The 15058-nt window shown below is 37.1% G+C and overlaps 1 protein-coding gene across 1 annotated transcript; it reads right to left on the bottom strand.

The window, feature by feature from the left end:
- Positions 1-2073: 2073 nt before the first annotated feature.
- On the bottom strand, positions 2074-9943 carry LOC126965861 (tektin-B1-like). Its single transcript, XM_050809631.1, has 5 exons — positions 9780-9943; positions 8920-9142; positions 7659-7796; positions 6716-6801; positions 2074-2295 (listed from the first exon to the last, which is right to left on the bottom strand). Exons 1-5 carry the CDS (start codon positions 9941-9943, stop codon positions 2109-2111), a joined length of 798 nt encoding a protein of 265 aa, XP_050665588.1. The 3' UTR covers positions 2074-2108.
- Positions 9944-15058: the final 5115 nt, after the last annotated feature.

Raw genomic sequence — 15058 nt, forward strand, 5'->3', positions numbered from 1 at the left:
TTCGCAAAACCAAGGATTAAGAAATGCGTTGTCGATCTTTACGGTAGGAGTAAGCATAAAGATGCTTAAAGGATCTCGAGTCGTATCGGTTTGGGAAAACCGCAGCCGGTAATTGATTCCACAAAGCAAGGCAAGAAGTTCCTCGTAAAAGGCGTGGTTGTGGAATGCCAGACGAAGCGGGTGGAATTTCGCATTTTGACGTAATGTCCGGTGGTGGAATTTCTCTGCTGGTATCAACCCGCACAACTCCTCTGGGTACTATCCGTGATATTTGCGGTAGAAGATGCAGAGAGGACTCATCCCAAGACTTAGCACAAAGCAGCCATTAGAACGCGTATTGTAGACCATTTGCTGCGTGCAAGCAGCGGAAAGCGAGTGAAGACGAATGTACGTGGATGCAGACGCCACTAAGTTGCAGCGCACTTGTGCTAGCAGCCAGACTTAATACTGACCGCATATTGGCCAATGATCACAATGGTCGCACAATAAGTACATAATTTAAATACCTTAAAAAAAACGAGAAAAAGAGCGCACTCTTAATTAATATTTGTAAATTCGGAATGATTGTAGAAGAACGGAGAGGTTCTCAGTAACAGTATTTTGGATACTAGAGTTTTTGAATCCTCTCAGAAGCAGAAAAGAAATCTCATTAAAATAAACCAAATATATGATTTGCATCGTAATAGATAGACGTAATTTTATTAGTGTGTGTTGTTGTAACACTGATTTCCGATTAGGTAGAAGAATGATGGTATTCCGCTGCAGTTTGTCTGTAGGTATTTAAGACAACAAAATACGAAAGAATGGTCATAAAATTGATAACGACGACGAAGAACGACTTTACGGCGTGACAACTAAAGCGGAGCAGACTAAAGATATACATAATTCGGAGATCCAAATCTTAGTTCCTACTGGGGTCAACATCATATTGTTGTAAACTGTTCATAACAAAAACCATCATATGTGTGTGCTCTTTAAATATAACATTATTTATTAATAACATATTAATATTACATTATTTTTATGCTTATTACTATAAAGAGCGTAGGTGGGTCAATGGCTCGGTCCGTTACTTCACCGGCACCGGTTCGATTCCGACCGCTACGAACCAATGTTATCTATTTTAGTATTTATACCATTATTATTTGTATATATTTAAGTGTCCTACTAGATTCGATTTCGGCAGTAAAATCTAGCTTGGGCACCAGTTTTGGTGTCAGAAGGATATCTGCCAAACCTTCGGCCGCACCGAAACTCTGCGTTAGTAAATTTATTGACAATACAAATCCGATGCAGTATGTGTGCATTAAATGCTAAACTCGTGTGTAAACATTCTAATATTAAGGGTTATGTATCTCAAGTACAACCTTGTGACTAGGGCTTTGCTAACTGTCCGTCGGTCTGTGTGTTCGAGGGCTATATCTCTTCTTCTCTAAGTGCCAGCGACCTTGAGCGAATGAGGAGGAGCTTGCGTTACTTCTCGCGACCGCAGAACGTATCCTCGAAATGCACATTTTTTTAAGTTCCAATAAGCTAATTAAACTACTTTTCGAGGTTCTTTTATTAGCAAAGACAATCATTCTACTCCCAGGTGCCACGTCATTTAGATAATCTGCAATTGAATAGATAGTGAGAAAAATTATTTGTAGATAACAGCTGAACATTTTTTTAATGAAAATACGGGACGAAACGAGCAGGACGATTAGCTGATACGGACGGTAATTGATACGTCCTGCCCATTACAATGCAATGCCGCTGAGGATGCTTGAATAGCCCAAAAATTCTGAGCGGACTACAATTGCGCTCGTCACCTTGAGATTTAAGATGTTTTGTCTCATTTGCCCTGTCATTTCACTTGCTAAGGGGCCCTTTAGACCGGAACACAGTAATTACTGCTTCACGGCAGAAATAGGCGCCGTTGTGGTACTCATAATTTAGCCGGCATCGTTTGCAAAGGAAGGTGCCTCCGATCCCCTCCCACACACGCTGGGATCGTATTATAAATGTGTATGCATTTGCCCTTATCACTATTTTTTACTTTTGGACTTCACTAGGGTTAGTAAGAATCAAGTAATTGGTTCTCGGGCTGTAAAGACTATTCAGTATTCTTAGTCGGTGACCAGTTCATTCCCCATGCGGCAGTATCCCACGTTCCTGTCGAGCTGTGTGTCGTGGTCGCGGTGCAGCGGCGCCCGGATCTCGATGAGGCGTCTGTCAGTCTCCAACGCCTGGTTCTTATACTCCAAGTCCTTCACCACGCGCTCCCAGTGGGTGTGCATGCCGTGGTATGTCGCTCTGGAAATGTAAGTTTGTTACTTCACTAGAAATAGGAGCCAGCTTTTGACATGGTTTCGCATCGGAATTTATTTAATCCTCCTCCCCATTGAAACATTATGACGACCCCTATAGCTCAGTGGTTAGTCACCCTGCCTACTGTGCTAGAGGTCCCGGGTTCGAATCCCGGTCGGTGTAATCATATTATATGATGAATATGAATGTTTGTTTGCGAGTCATGTATGTATGTTTATTTGAATTTATGTATGTTTAATTAAGTATATTGTATTAAATATATAATCGTTGTCTTGCTTCCATAGTGGAGGCTTTGCCTAGTTTGGGGCAAGATAATTTGTGTAAGAGTGAGTCAATGTATATTATAAACATTTAAAGTCAAAATCAATTAAACTTTATTTAAATACGCTTAAACTAAGCGCTTTTGAATCGTCATTATAAATATTTTATTTAAATTACGTAAAAACGAAAAAGTAGAGACCGTGAGAAGAACATACAAGAACTCAACAGCCACTCCTTTAAATGAAATGGAGTATTTTACAACTGTAATATGGGTACATAAAGAATAAGTTAGGTGCTGCATCCAATAAATAAATCATGTTCAAAGTTAAAAAGCATTTTAATATCAAATATTTCATAAAATCTAATAATAAGAAGGGAGCTGTGTTACTGGGCAAATGGGACTTATCTTATGCCCCTCAGGATGTTTTGTTTTTTCTAGAATCTTGAGCGGCACTGTATTGTATTGCGCAGGGCGTATCACTTACGTCCATAACTGCTGGTTTTGGTGATTGGTTGTTATTTGATAGATAGATCGTTGCTTATCGATATGGGTCCCAAATCGAAATACAAACTATCCTATCTCTCAAGTTGGACTAATGGCTAATAATAATATAAGTACTTAATGATAATCCCCATTAAAATCCGTTCATTAGTTTAAGAGTTCACTAAAAACAAACATCAGGTCAGTGGATTTATATTTATTAAGATATTATGAATAGGTATTACTCAGAATCCAATCACTACCTAGGGGCTTAAGGATTCTCAAAACAGAGAGGTATCGAATCGCACCACTACACTGACACCGCTCAAACACATACACGTACTTAAAGTTAATTGCGGGAATCAAATGATTTTGATACTTTAGTAAGTTTGAATTTTGTTTTTTTTTAATAGTACAGAAATATTTTTATTTACCACACAGATATTTCAAATTATTTACATATGACTTAATAATTAATAACGCTATTAATATAAATATTAATGAAATAAAACTTAAATAATCTAACAAAATTAATTAATTACAAATAGAAAATATCAATAAGATGGCTATCGGCAGGTAAGGTGCCCATGAAGCTGGCAACGTTACCTCTTTGTATAGCCCAACTTATGCTTTGACAGAGGTACGTACCAGAACTTGGGTCACCTTGTTTTTTAATACCTATGTATTTTTGATAATTGGTTGATGTATTCGTTTAGTAGTTAAATATTAGAACTTTAGGTGGCAATTCTGTCGCATAACGACGTGTACAGTAAACGCAGTTTTTTTTAAATCCAAGATGACCGCCGCTAAAAATTATGATTTCAGCAATATGGGTATCGTATCCGAGGTTAGCGAGGGTGCAGAGAACGATTTTGGGATCATTTTTGGAATCCAAGATGGCCGCTGCGCAAAATTATGATTTCAGCAATATGGGTATCGTATCCGAGGGTCTCGAAGGTGCAGAGAACGATTTTGGGATCATTTTTGGACTCCAAGATGGCCGCCGCGCAAAATTATGATTTCAACAATATGGACACCGAATCCGAGGTTCTGGAGGGTACAGAGAACGAATTTGGAGTCATTTTTGAAATCCAAGATGGCCGCCACGCAAAATTAAGATTTCAACATTATGGATATCGAATCCGAGGTTCTCGAGAGTGCAGAGAACGAATTTGGGATCATTTTAAAATCCAAATTGGCTGCCGCACAAAATTATGATTTCAACAATATGGATATCGTATTCGCGCTTCTCGAGGGTGCAGAGAACGAATTTGGGATCATTTTCGAAGTGAAACTTCTTTGCCTTTTGCTTTCTATGAGGGTAAAATTTTTACGGATGAAACGGAATAAAGTGTTACGAAAATGAAGGACGTTTTTATCCATGAAGAGGTGAAGGAGATTGAGTCTGATTGAGATAGAGTGAGAAAGGGCGAATGTAGCATGAAGCAGACGGTACCGCTATGAAGTAAAACAACTTCACTACTAGCGTTGTATCATGCAGTTTTAGCGCGCGGCCGTGAGTGAGTAGAACATCTTCCCTACTAGCTTTTATCGTGCAGGTTTAATAAGTGATAATAATTAGTAGAACATCTAATAATTTCTGATATTGACAAAAATCAAGTGGTTTAGAGAACAGATTAGGATAATTATTAATATAAATGAGATTTAAAAATTGGTTTTGTAACATGTGTACTTTGTACGCAAACGCATTACACATGCATTTGCTTTGTGTTATCTGGTGCTATAGACGTAGCTTCCCCCTTAAGGACACCTCCCCTTAAAGTGGAGTTGAAAAAAGTACTGGAGACTTACCTTGTGGGGTATCGTTGGATAGGTCTTTGAAAGTTAGATTCAGGTTTGATACATGACAGATATACGTTACATTTTTGTAGTAGCTTATACCTTATGATTACAATATCTATTGAAATAACTCGACTTGACATAATATGGTGGTAATAATTGATAAGAGGGGTAGATTTTCTTGTGGTTAAAAAGGGGATGATTTTTTTTTGCATGTAGGGTATCATTAGATAGGTCTTTCAAAATCAAATTTTGAGATTTTTTATTAGATTGGTAACCAAATGTGTTTTGTAAATATTGTGGGTGAAAAGTCGAAACGTAAATATTTATATATTTAGGGAATGGAGAATTAATTTAGCATGTGGGATATTGTTAGACAGGCCTTTTGTAATAAAATTTAAGTTTATGAATGGATTCTAATTTTGACGCTGTAAATGACACCCATGAAGAAACGTATGTAGATTTGTAGACCCTAAAAACCATGAAAATGACACCCATGAAGAGAAGTTGGTAAATTTCATAGGCGCCATCTTGGATTTGGATTTTGACCCGATATTCGTTATTGTTGACCCCGAAAACCATGAAAATGACACCCATGAAGAGGAGTTGGTCAAATTCATAGGCGCCATCTTGCATTTCGATTTTGACCCGATATTCGTTATTGTTGACCCCGAAAACCATGAAAATGACACCCATGAAGAGGAGTTGGTACATTTCATAGGCGCCACCTTGGATTTCAATTTTGACCCAATATTCGTTATTGTTGACCCCGAAAACCATGAAAATGACACCCATGAAGAGAAGTTGGTAAAATTCATAGGCGCCATCTTGGATTTCGATTTTGACCCGATATTCGTTATTGTTGACCCCGAAAACCATGAAAATGACACCCATGAAGAGGAGTTGGTCAAATTTATAGACGCCATCTTGGATTTCGATTTTGACCCGAAATTCGTTATTGTTGACCCCGAAAACCATGAAAATGACACCCATCAAGAGAAGTTGGTAAAATTCATAGGCGCCATCTTGGATTTCGATTTTGACCCGATATTCGTTAATGTTGAACACGAAATCCATGAAAATGACACCCATGAAGAAAAGTTGCCAATTTTATAAGCGCCATCTTAGATTTCGATTTAATATAGACCTTATGTTTAGAGATGAATCACTAATTCTTCAAAAAAAATACAGAAACATAATTTTTAGAAAATCTGACTGCGTGCAAAATATGTAAAGTATCAAAGACAGTATTGTAGAGCGTATAAAAAGTATTCATGTTCGTACAGCGATCTTTACGAGTACGAGCTGCTGCTTACAACCGACACAGTGTCTACCCACGACGGTGGCCGAGCGCGGACTGATGTTGTTTCGATAGATCTTTCTGTGCAATGCGTACGGAGTGACCAAATAAAATAACCCTTAATACCACACTTTAAAGCTCATGCTTATCAGAAAAATATTTGAATTTAAGACGATTCATTTTTATTTTTTTCTGAGATTATTTATAACATATTCATTCATTTATTTCCCGTGTTTTCAAAAATATTATATCTGCTTTCCTTATGTATTTTTTAAGAGACAAAATTATGTAAGTAGTAGCAGAAAAATGATCCTGAATGAAGCCCCATTTCGTCAATTTTGTGTGAAGAGGTAACGGATAATCGTTTTTACGACATAAAATATCAAAATTTCAAAGCAAAAATTTCCCGCTAATTGGAGATAAAGAAGTATTCTATTTGTGACAATTTTTAGTTTTGTAAGATTTAGTTTCGTTTCATCACAAACTCTACCGAAAAATATCTTATTTTTGTCGGATTCGTAAACGCGTCCTTAACAAGTATTCCAATAGAAGAATGTACTCACAGTGCTTCATCAAGTTTCTTCTCCAGCATGTTAGAGCTCAAGTGGACCCTCTCGTACTCTTCTATCAACCCACGCATGGGCTTGTCCTGTTGGATAAACAGAAACACATAAATGTTTTTATTATCATTTTTAGGAAAACGTCTACAAGCCTTTGAGATGTGGTGTTACCGCAGAATGCATCGTATCAGCTGGACACAGCTAGTTTCGAACGTGAGAGTACTTCAGAAGCCGGGAGTTACTGCAAACCGTCAAGAAGAGAAAAGTTGAAAATTTGGGCCCCGTCTTGAGACACGAGGGATACCAACTGCTCCAAATTATAATTATGGGCAAAGTAGAGGGCAAACGACGAGCTGGAAGAGTAAAAATGTCCTGGTTGCGTAACATCCGGGAACGGACGAAGATCGCCATCGTAGAAATACTATTTCGCTTTTTTTTTCGCGCAAGACTGCGAAAAATTAAGAAGAAGACTGCTAAGCTGACGGCCAACCTCCAATAGTGGAGAGTCGCAGGAAGAAGAAGCATAATTTTAAGGTTGAAATTAAAGTATGTCTACATAGCTAACGATGGACAATGAAAAGTTTACGCAAATAGGGATAAAATATATAAAAGAGGGCAAGAAACAGATAAAAATATTAATTAAGATGCAGATTAATGTTATAAATAGGCTTTTTGCACAAAATACAATGAAATATGGTCATTATCATACATTGAATGTTTTTAGCTAATGCCACTATTTGAAGAGTTATCATTGTAGTACAGTTGAGTTGATCAAATGATAATTACCAAACCCCCTACAAGAATAAATAGTTTTGTAATATGATTTAACGTTTTTGTATTCAGTATATTACGAAATGGGTGTAGGAAAATACTTTATTTATCCTCTTGGACAGCTGGGTATGATCGAATAGATGGTATTTATAAAGATGATATAATAATGTGCAACCTGAACTCTCTCCAGTACAGGGCGTTGCGTCCGGGCTTCAAGCCTAGTTTCCACCAGCTTTGTAGGGTTAATCTTATCAGCAACTGCAGAGCGCAGACATCCTATCTCTCGGTCCAACTTGCGAAGGTGCTCCTCAAGCTGTAATTAAACATTTCCTAGTGAAAATAATATTATAGGTTTAAATAAAACACTTTATAAAGGATTAAAATAGAAAAAAAGTGTGTATGTAGATAACTACATACATACATAAATGCACGCAAGAAGTTATACTTCCTTGGCGTAACAAAGTAAATATCCTTAAAATTATTTATTTATTATTCTACGTTTGTAAAAAGAACAATATTGTAAACAATCTTGCAAGGATGGCTTTGCAGATTAAGTATCAAATAACGAATAAGGCTGTATGGGCTCGAACCCTTTGCCTGTCCTGTAATAATCGACGAAGAAACCCAAAAAAATAACGAATGTCGCAAATGTCAGAAAATTTTATGAACCAACTTCACCTTACCACCACGTTACCAACGTTACTTTTGTGTTACAGTGATGCGCGCGCACCTTAAAATTTCACTCTCATATTTTTTTCATAACGCGCCTAAAGAAGTACATCTGCAAAAAGTTATAACTTCAATATCTAATCTTACAGTTACATGCGTTTTAATCCTTTATTAAGTGTTCTAACTTAATGTGTAACAAAATGTAAATTTAATAAAGAAAATACTAATATTATAGAATCAGATATACCAGCAGGTATCACATCACACCTGCGACTTGACTTGTTGTTAAAGAGGCTAAGTGCGTAAACAGCTATGTATAGAACGTCATTGCAACCACCAATAAAACGTAGCTTCTGATTGAGTTCCTGCTTAGCTTTAGCGCACCATGCGCAACCTTTGAATATCTTCGACTTATCTTAACCACGGAAACTGACATGACCTAAAGTTCCCAATATTCTGGTCCAACATGAAGGAATCTTTGAAAACGCTGCAATAATGTTGCGATAACAGGTATGAGTTCCGGAACGGCGCTGTATAGGCAACATTGAGAGTTCTTTTTTGTTTATGACCGATAGAGATCGTGATGCACTAATGGATGCCCTCTGCCCAACCTTGGTAGGAATATAGGTAAGTCGAGTTAGTAAAATGGGTTCTGTTTCACACTATAAAGGGAATAAGTAAAAATGCTCATAAGAATTATAGATAACTGTTTGGCATGATGTCAGACTCAACAAAATGTGACGGTTTTCTAAAATTTAACGTCTTACCTTGTATTTTTGCCACTCCATCTCATTCCTGGCTCTTTGAACATCAAATACACGCCTCCTCATGATCATTTCCACCTGTTGACTCTGTGCATACATCTGGTTAGCTGCTTGCTCGCAACTCTTGAACATCGTCTCCCGCAAAACTTTCGACTCCTTCATCAACTGCTCGGCTATCTTGATGGTAGTTTCGATGCAGTTTACATAGTTTTCCTCTGACATGGTACTTAAAGAGGAAAGCTTAAATTGATTAAGGACTTCTTATAGACTTCTGTTTATCAAATCGTTTTTAAGTCGTTACAAGATGAAAGACAAATATAAGCAAGGCGAGTTTAATAAAACTAAACAACTATTTTCACTAAGGGAGTCCCCTTAGTCGGATCAAGGTGACTTTACACGAAGAAGTGTTGTATAGCTGAGCGTTATGGCTTAGTAGTCATTATGTTATGTTATTTACGCTTTATCACCATTCCGGAAAAGTCGAGCTTAAATGAGAAGTACACTCAATAAGCTTGGTAATTGACACTAAGCAAAGTGATGCCACAAAATAGTCACACGTTTCAACTTACGCAAATAAAAAGTTTAATAAAAACTTCATCATTTTTATACCTTGAAGTATTTAAAGAAAATATATCTTGAAACTTCAAAGATCACAAGAGCCGGGATACTTATAGATAGAAAGTTGAAAGCGGCCGTGAAAGCTCGATAGATCCAATTAAAATATCGAACATATTAGATGTAATAATTTAACACTGCAATAAAAAAACGTAATTTAGCTAGGAGCCAGACTAGATCAACACCTTCGTGATTCCTTATGATGAACCTTATCAATAAATAGTCATGAAAAACAAAGGTAAACATACTTCGGAGGTATTCTTGTCGGATCCAACTTGTAGGTAATATCGGAACTCTCTCTGGACAAATCTTTGACATAGCTTTCTATAGCTAGAGTATCGTCCTTGTTTTGTATCTCTCTCTCCAACCTGCAGAATACGTTTGTTAGTTCCTTGAGTTTCTCCCAACCCATATTACAAACATCTGTTAGAACGCGTTTACTGTTTTCGATTATGTGGAGCTCCTGAAATTATTTCATAATGTATCTCAATTATCATAAAATATCAAAATTAGAACCAAAGGGTTCAATAGAATTCTCCCATAAACTCCTTTATTTATTTAGAGAGTGTTTGGATTGATGCATCTACTGTACTCAATTACTCTCGTGTTTTTTTCTTTAACTAAATAAATGACATTCTCACATTTTTTAACTCTTCACCAAGTTGATCTCTTGTCAATTCCCGCGGGACTCTTTGGTCTCTATTCGATAGACATTGAGAGACCACCATTAACGGCACCTGCAGGGATTCTAGATGTAATTCAGTTTTGTGTTTCTCTTCTCTGAGTGCTCTGCTCTCGTCTCTCACTTGCTCTCGCACGAACCTCTGTTTTTCTCTCCAAGCTTCTACTTCGAATATGCTAGAAATAATGTTTAACTGATTCATTTAGATTCTTATTTTTCGACTTAGCAAAAGGTTAAATAATAAGTTTTCATTTTTATTCGTACAATCTGATGCAATCAAGTTACAGGCAGGATTATGTCATGTGTGTTCATAGGCACATAAGTGAATTTGCTAGAAACAGTCATAACCATAATGTTAACACCAGGAACAGACATAAACTTATAATGCCTAATACTCGGCTAAGTCAACTTAGTAAGTTTTTTGTGGGGCGATGTATATATGCTTTTACAACAAGATTCCAGAAAATGTTCAAAACAAATGTATAACTATATAAAAAAAATTTGATAAAAACGGCATTAATCGATTAATTAGTAGTAATTAGTGCGATAGTGAGTAGTAGTAGTAGGTATTAGCCCTAAAAGGGTTCCTCAAACTATCGGTCCTGCGCTAAACTAAAACTAACGCAGGAGCCTTGTAACACAAAATTTCACTCCATTATTATTATACTTACAACAGATTCTAAACACCTTTTTCATCATCGTCGTCATCAGCTGGAAGACGTCCACTGCTGGATAAAGGCCTCCCCCAAAAATTTCCAAGACGATCGGTCCTGCGCTGCCCTCATCCAACGTAAGGATCTTGACCAGATCCATCTTGTGGGGTCCATCTTGTGAGGGGCCTACCAACACTGCGTCTTCCGGTACGTGGTCGCCATTATAAGACTTTACTGCCCCAACGGCCATCTGTCCGTCGAACTATGTGCCCTGCCCACTGCCACTGCAGTTTCGCAATCGTTTGGACTATGTCAGTTACTTTGGTTCTCCTACGGACCTCCTCATTCCCGATTCTATGTCACGGCCTACATTATAATACCTTTCCAATCACTTGATTCACCTTTGATCGGTTTTAACTAAAGTACGATGTAGTATAAATTTATGTTGTAGGATATAAATTTAAGTATTATATGTTGGCAATTGAATAAAATGAACTGATTTCTTTGTATGCTGCGTTTCATGCCCACAAGGTTAAGGACTCCACCTATACAAAGGTACTCTGTGATCTCCAATCTAGTGGATGCACTCGTAAAGGACGTGGTTCATCTTCGACCCGCGAATGAAATCCTGACGGAGCAGGTCCCTGACCTCAGCATTCAATTCACGTCAAGTAATTGACGCAGTTTGGAGGATGAGCGACGGCCTGCTAGTTTATAGGCTAGGCCGTCTCTAGCACCTATAGTCCGGAGGCTACTCGCTGCATCTCAGCCCGAAGCCGTTTTAGGCGGAGACGGCTTCCCGTCTCTGGAGGTCGCGACCTAGTGTTCAATTGGTTCTATGTGAGCATAGTGGCTGGGTGCCTATGATTTTAAGTGATGGACTTCCAAGATTAGGTATATACAAACTTACCGGTCTCTCAGCAATTCATTATTAACATACGTATCCCATCTCGTAGTCACGGCGGTCTCGTTTCGAAGCTGGTTTCCTCGTTGCCTTGTCTCATATGACTCGAACCGGCGTATTCTGGCCTCATTCTGTAATTTTTGTATATTTCTCGTCCAATCCAAAACACTTGGACGTGGGTGTGGTTTTTCAAATACTGGTATTGAAGCGTCCATGTGGAGTGGAATGTTAGATATCGGACTCGATTTAACACGCAGAGTGTTGAATCGATATACCGTTGCTAACGTTTGAATCGATTACGCTTGCAACGTTTACAGTTTTACGTACCGAGTCATGATGAGATCGTTGGGCATGAAAATTTGGGCATCAAAAGAACGAAGGGAGTGATACCTACGCAAATATTTAATAGTTTTGTAATTAACTGTTAGTCAAGTCGGGGGCCAAAGTCAGTACAAAGACACTGTTGCGGCGTTTGCCCTGAGGTCAGCCATTGCATTTTTCGCTTACGGTTATCGTAAAGAATGCATTTTTCAGCGTACCTATATCACAATTTGATCCAATATTCCTTCATTTTTGTATCGAATCAACAAGGCAATACAAGTGACAACACGTGTTTCTTTCTGCAGACAAACAATATATTATAGTACAAGTACAGAAGTCTTGCTATGCAAAATCATTTAGAAATAGGGACTCTTGCGTCTCGCGTAAGGTGTAATTCAGATCGCACAGCGCTATTAACCCACATTTTTATTTACCTAGATATTGCATCTCTTTATATCGCGTGACTCTACCTATTCTGACGACCATAGGGTTGTCTTCTTTACCCAAAACTGTACCTTTCTAGTATAAGGTCATCTTTCTATATATAAATAGGTATGTAATCGTTATTTTAAACCACAACATAGTAACACCTATTTAGCATAGGAAATAAATAGCTACCTAGCTATCATGAATGATCATTTCATTATAATATTATTATTATAGTGATTATTCACTATAAATTAGATTATTGCTGGGTCTTAAGGAAGCTTAAAAATTTAATAATGGATCGCAATGATCCTTATCATGCTTTGCTTATGTTTTTCCATTTTTAAAAGATCGGTCAGACCGGTGAAGTAGGTGAACAAAACACTCGCGTTCGTCACTGCTCGCTGTTGAGTCCACGGCGTTTGCACTTAGAACATTTCTTGATTCATGCAATACCATTAAAGTAATGGCGGAATTCCTGTGTAAAATTAATATTACATTTATGTTATACGTATGTATAGGTATAACCGAGGAAAGTTTTGTCAACTTCCCACGCGATATCGCTTTCGCCTTCAAATTGACTGACAACTCTATACCTATATTATATAATGTACTCTGTGGTTGAGTCCTTACTGGCTGGCCTACTGTGTAGGGACCGTAGCGCGTACTTACTATTTTGATACCTACACGGGGAGTGAGACAGGCCTGCTGAAGATCAGTCAAATCATGAGGCACCCATTTTCATATTTTTTTTATTTTATTGATTCTACACAAATGAGTCAATATTGTTGGTACGGTAAACGTAAAATCATGCCGCTAATTCCTGGGTAGTTTGGCTTGGATCGGCTTCCACATCTCTTTTAAGGCACTATAGTCCTAAAAACTAACATTTTTGAAAATCCTGACATGTTTATCTACATTTCTTTATCTAAATTATTGCAGTTTCAAACACGATTACGAAAAAGAATCTCGATAGATTTTTTTTTAAAACAGGCGTTTTTATTTGATTGTTTTATATAATCATTAAACTATGATAGCTATAAACAAAAACCTTATTTTATTCGATAGTTTATTAGTATTTTTAAATTATCCTCGTGGGTTTTATCAATGCGCATTGTGACTTATTTTAGATTAATCTTTTTCGTAATAAACCAAACACAACGCCTTGGTTGCATGCTCCCTCATGCCAGCAGTACGCCCGTAACCACTGTCATGGACGGTACTGTCAACTGTGTTCGTTTTTCTCGGGCTCACATTGCGTAAGATTTTAGCAAACAAGTACAAATCGGGAATCATAGTAAAAAAATGATGACATGCGACAGCGTATTTGTTAAAATATATAGGTAAATGGAAGTTGGAAATAGAAATAAAATGTACGTAATATTATTTTGAATATTATGCCATTTAGGATTTTTGTATGTATGTACTTTAGGGAACTTAGAAATCCAAGACGGCCACCGCGCAAAATTAAAATTTCAACAATATGGGTATCGCATCGTGTAGAAGAGAGAGAGAAGTCGATTTTGGGAACCTTTTTGAAATCCAAGATGGCCGCCAAGCAAAATTATGATTTAACAATATGGGTATCGTATCCGAGGTTCTCGAGGGTGCCGAGAACGAACTTGGGATCATTTTTTAAATCCAAGATGGCCGCCGCGCAAAATTATGATTACAACAATATGGGTATGGTATCCGAGGTTTTCGAGGGTGCATAGAACGAATTTGGGGTCATTTTTGAAATTAACGATGGCCGCCGCACTCAATTATGCTTTCAACACTATGTACATCGTGTCGGAGGTTCTCGAGGGTGCCAAGAACGAATTTGGGATCATTTTTGAAATCCAAGATGGCCGCCGCGCAAAATTATGCTTTCAAATCAAATCAAAAACAATTTATTGAAAGTAGGTATTTCAAAATACACTTTTTCACGTCAAATAATTACAATAATAATTTATACGTCATCATTAAAAAATACAAATAATATGTATATAAAATATAGGAATGTCATTCATTACAAATTAAATTAAAATTTATACAACATCGATACAGACTACACTCATTAATGTCAAACATATATATTAAAAACTAATCAAGGGCACTTGAGAGCAATATAGATATGATATTTTTAGGACCAAGCATTCTTGTCATTAATATAATCAACTACCTTATAATAAGCTTTCTCAATTAGTTTATTTTTAACATGAGATTTAAATCTATTTAGCGTTAAGCAAGTTACGTCACCAAGAATTTTATTAAAAAATCGTATGCAGTTCCCCATAAACGAGTTGTTCACTTTTGTTAATCTAAAACAGGGATTAACTAATTTTTGCTTACTTCTTATATTAACATGATGTACATCACTTTTCAAATTTTTTAATATTTTTATACCCGAACATAATATTTGAATAGATATATTGTGAGGGTACTGTGAGTACATTAATTTCTTTAAATTTCTGTCTAAGTGAGTCTTTGGAACCCAACTGAAAAATTGAGCGGATTGCCCTTTTTTGTAATACAAATATATTGTTATGATTACATGGA

Source organism: Leptidea sinapis, chromosome 1, assembly GCF_905404315.1.
Source record: "Leptidea sinapis chromosome 1, ilLepSina1.1, whole genome shotgun sequence".
NCBI lineage: Eukaryota > Metazoa > Arthropoda > Insecta > Lepidoptera > Pieridae > Leptidea > Leptidea sinapis.

What these genes read in the sequence shown, in the direction of transcription:
- LOC126965861 (XM_050809631.1), bottom strand. Translation starts at nt 9,943, where the DNA reads ATGGGTTGGGAGAAACTCAAGGAACTAACAAACGTATTCTGCAGGTTG. An exon ending in CCGACAAGAATACCTCCGAA is followed by an intron (nt 9,143 to 9,779) that starts GTATGTTTACCT and finishes TTCCTCTTTAAG; the next exon opens with TACCATGTCAGAGGAAAACT. An exon ending in AAGAAACTTGATGAAGCACT is followed by an intron (nt 2,296 to 6,715) that starts GTGAGTACATTC and finishes TTACATTTCCAG; the next exon opens with AGCGACATACCACGGCATGC.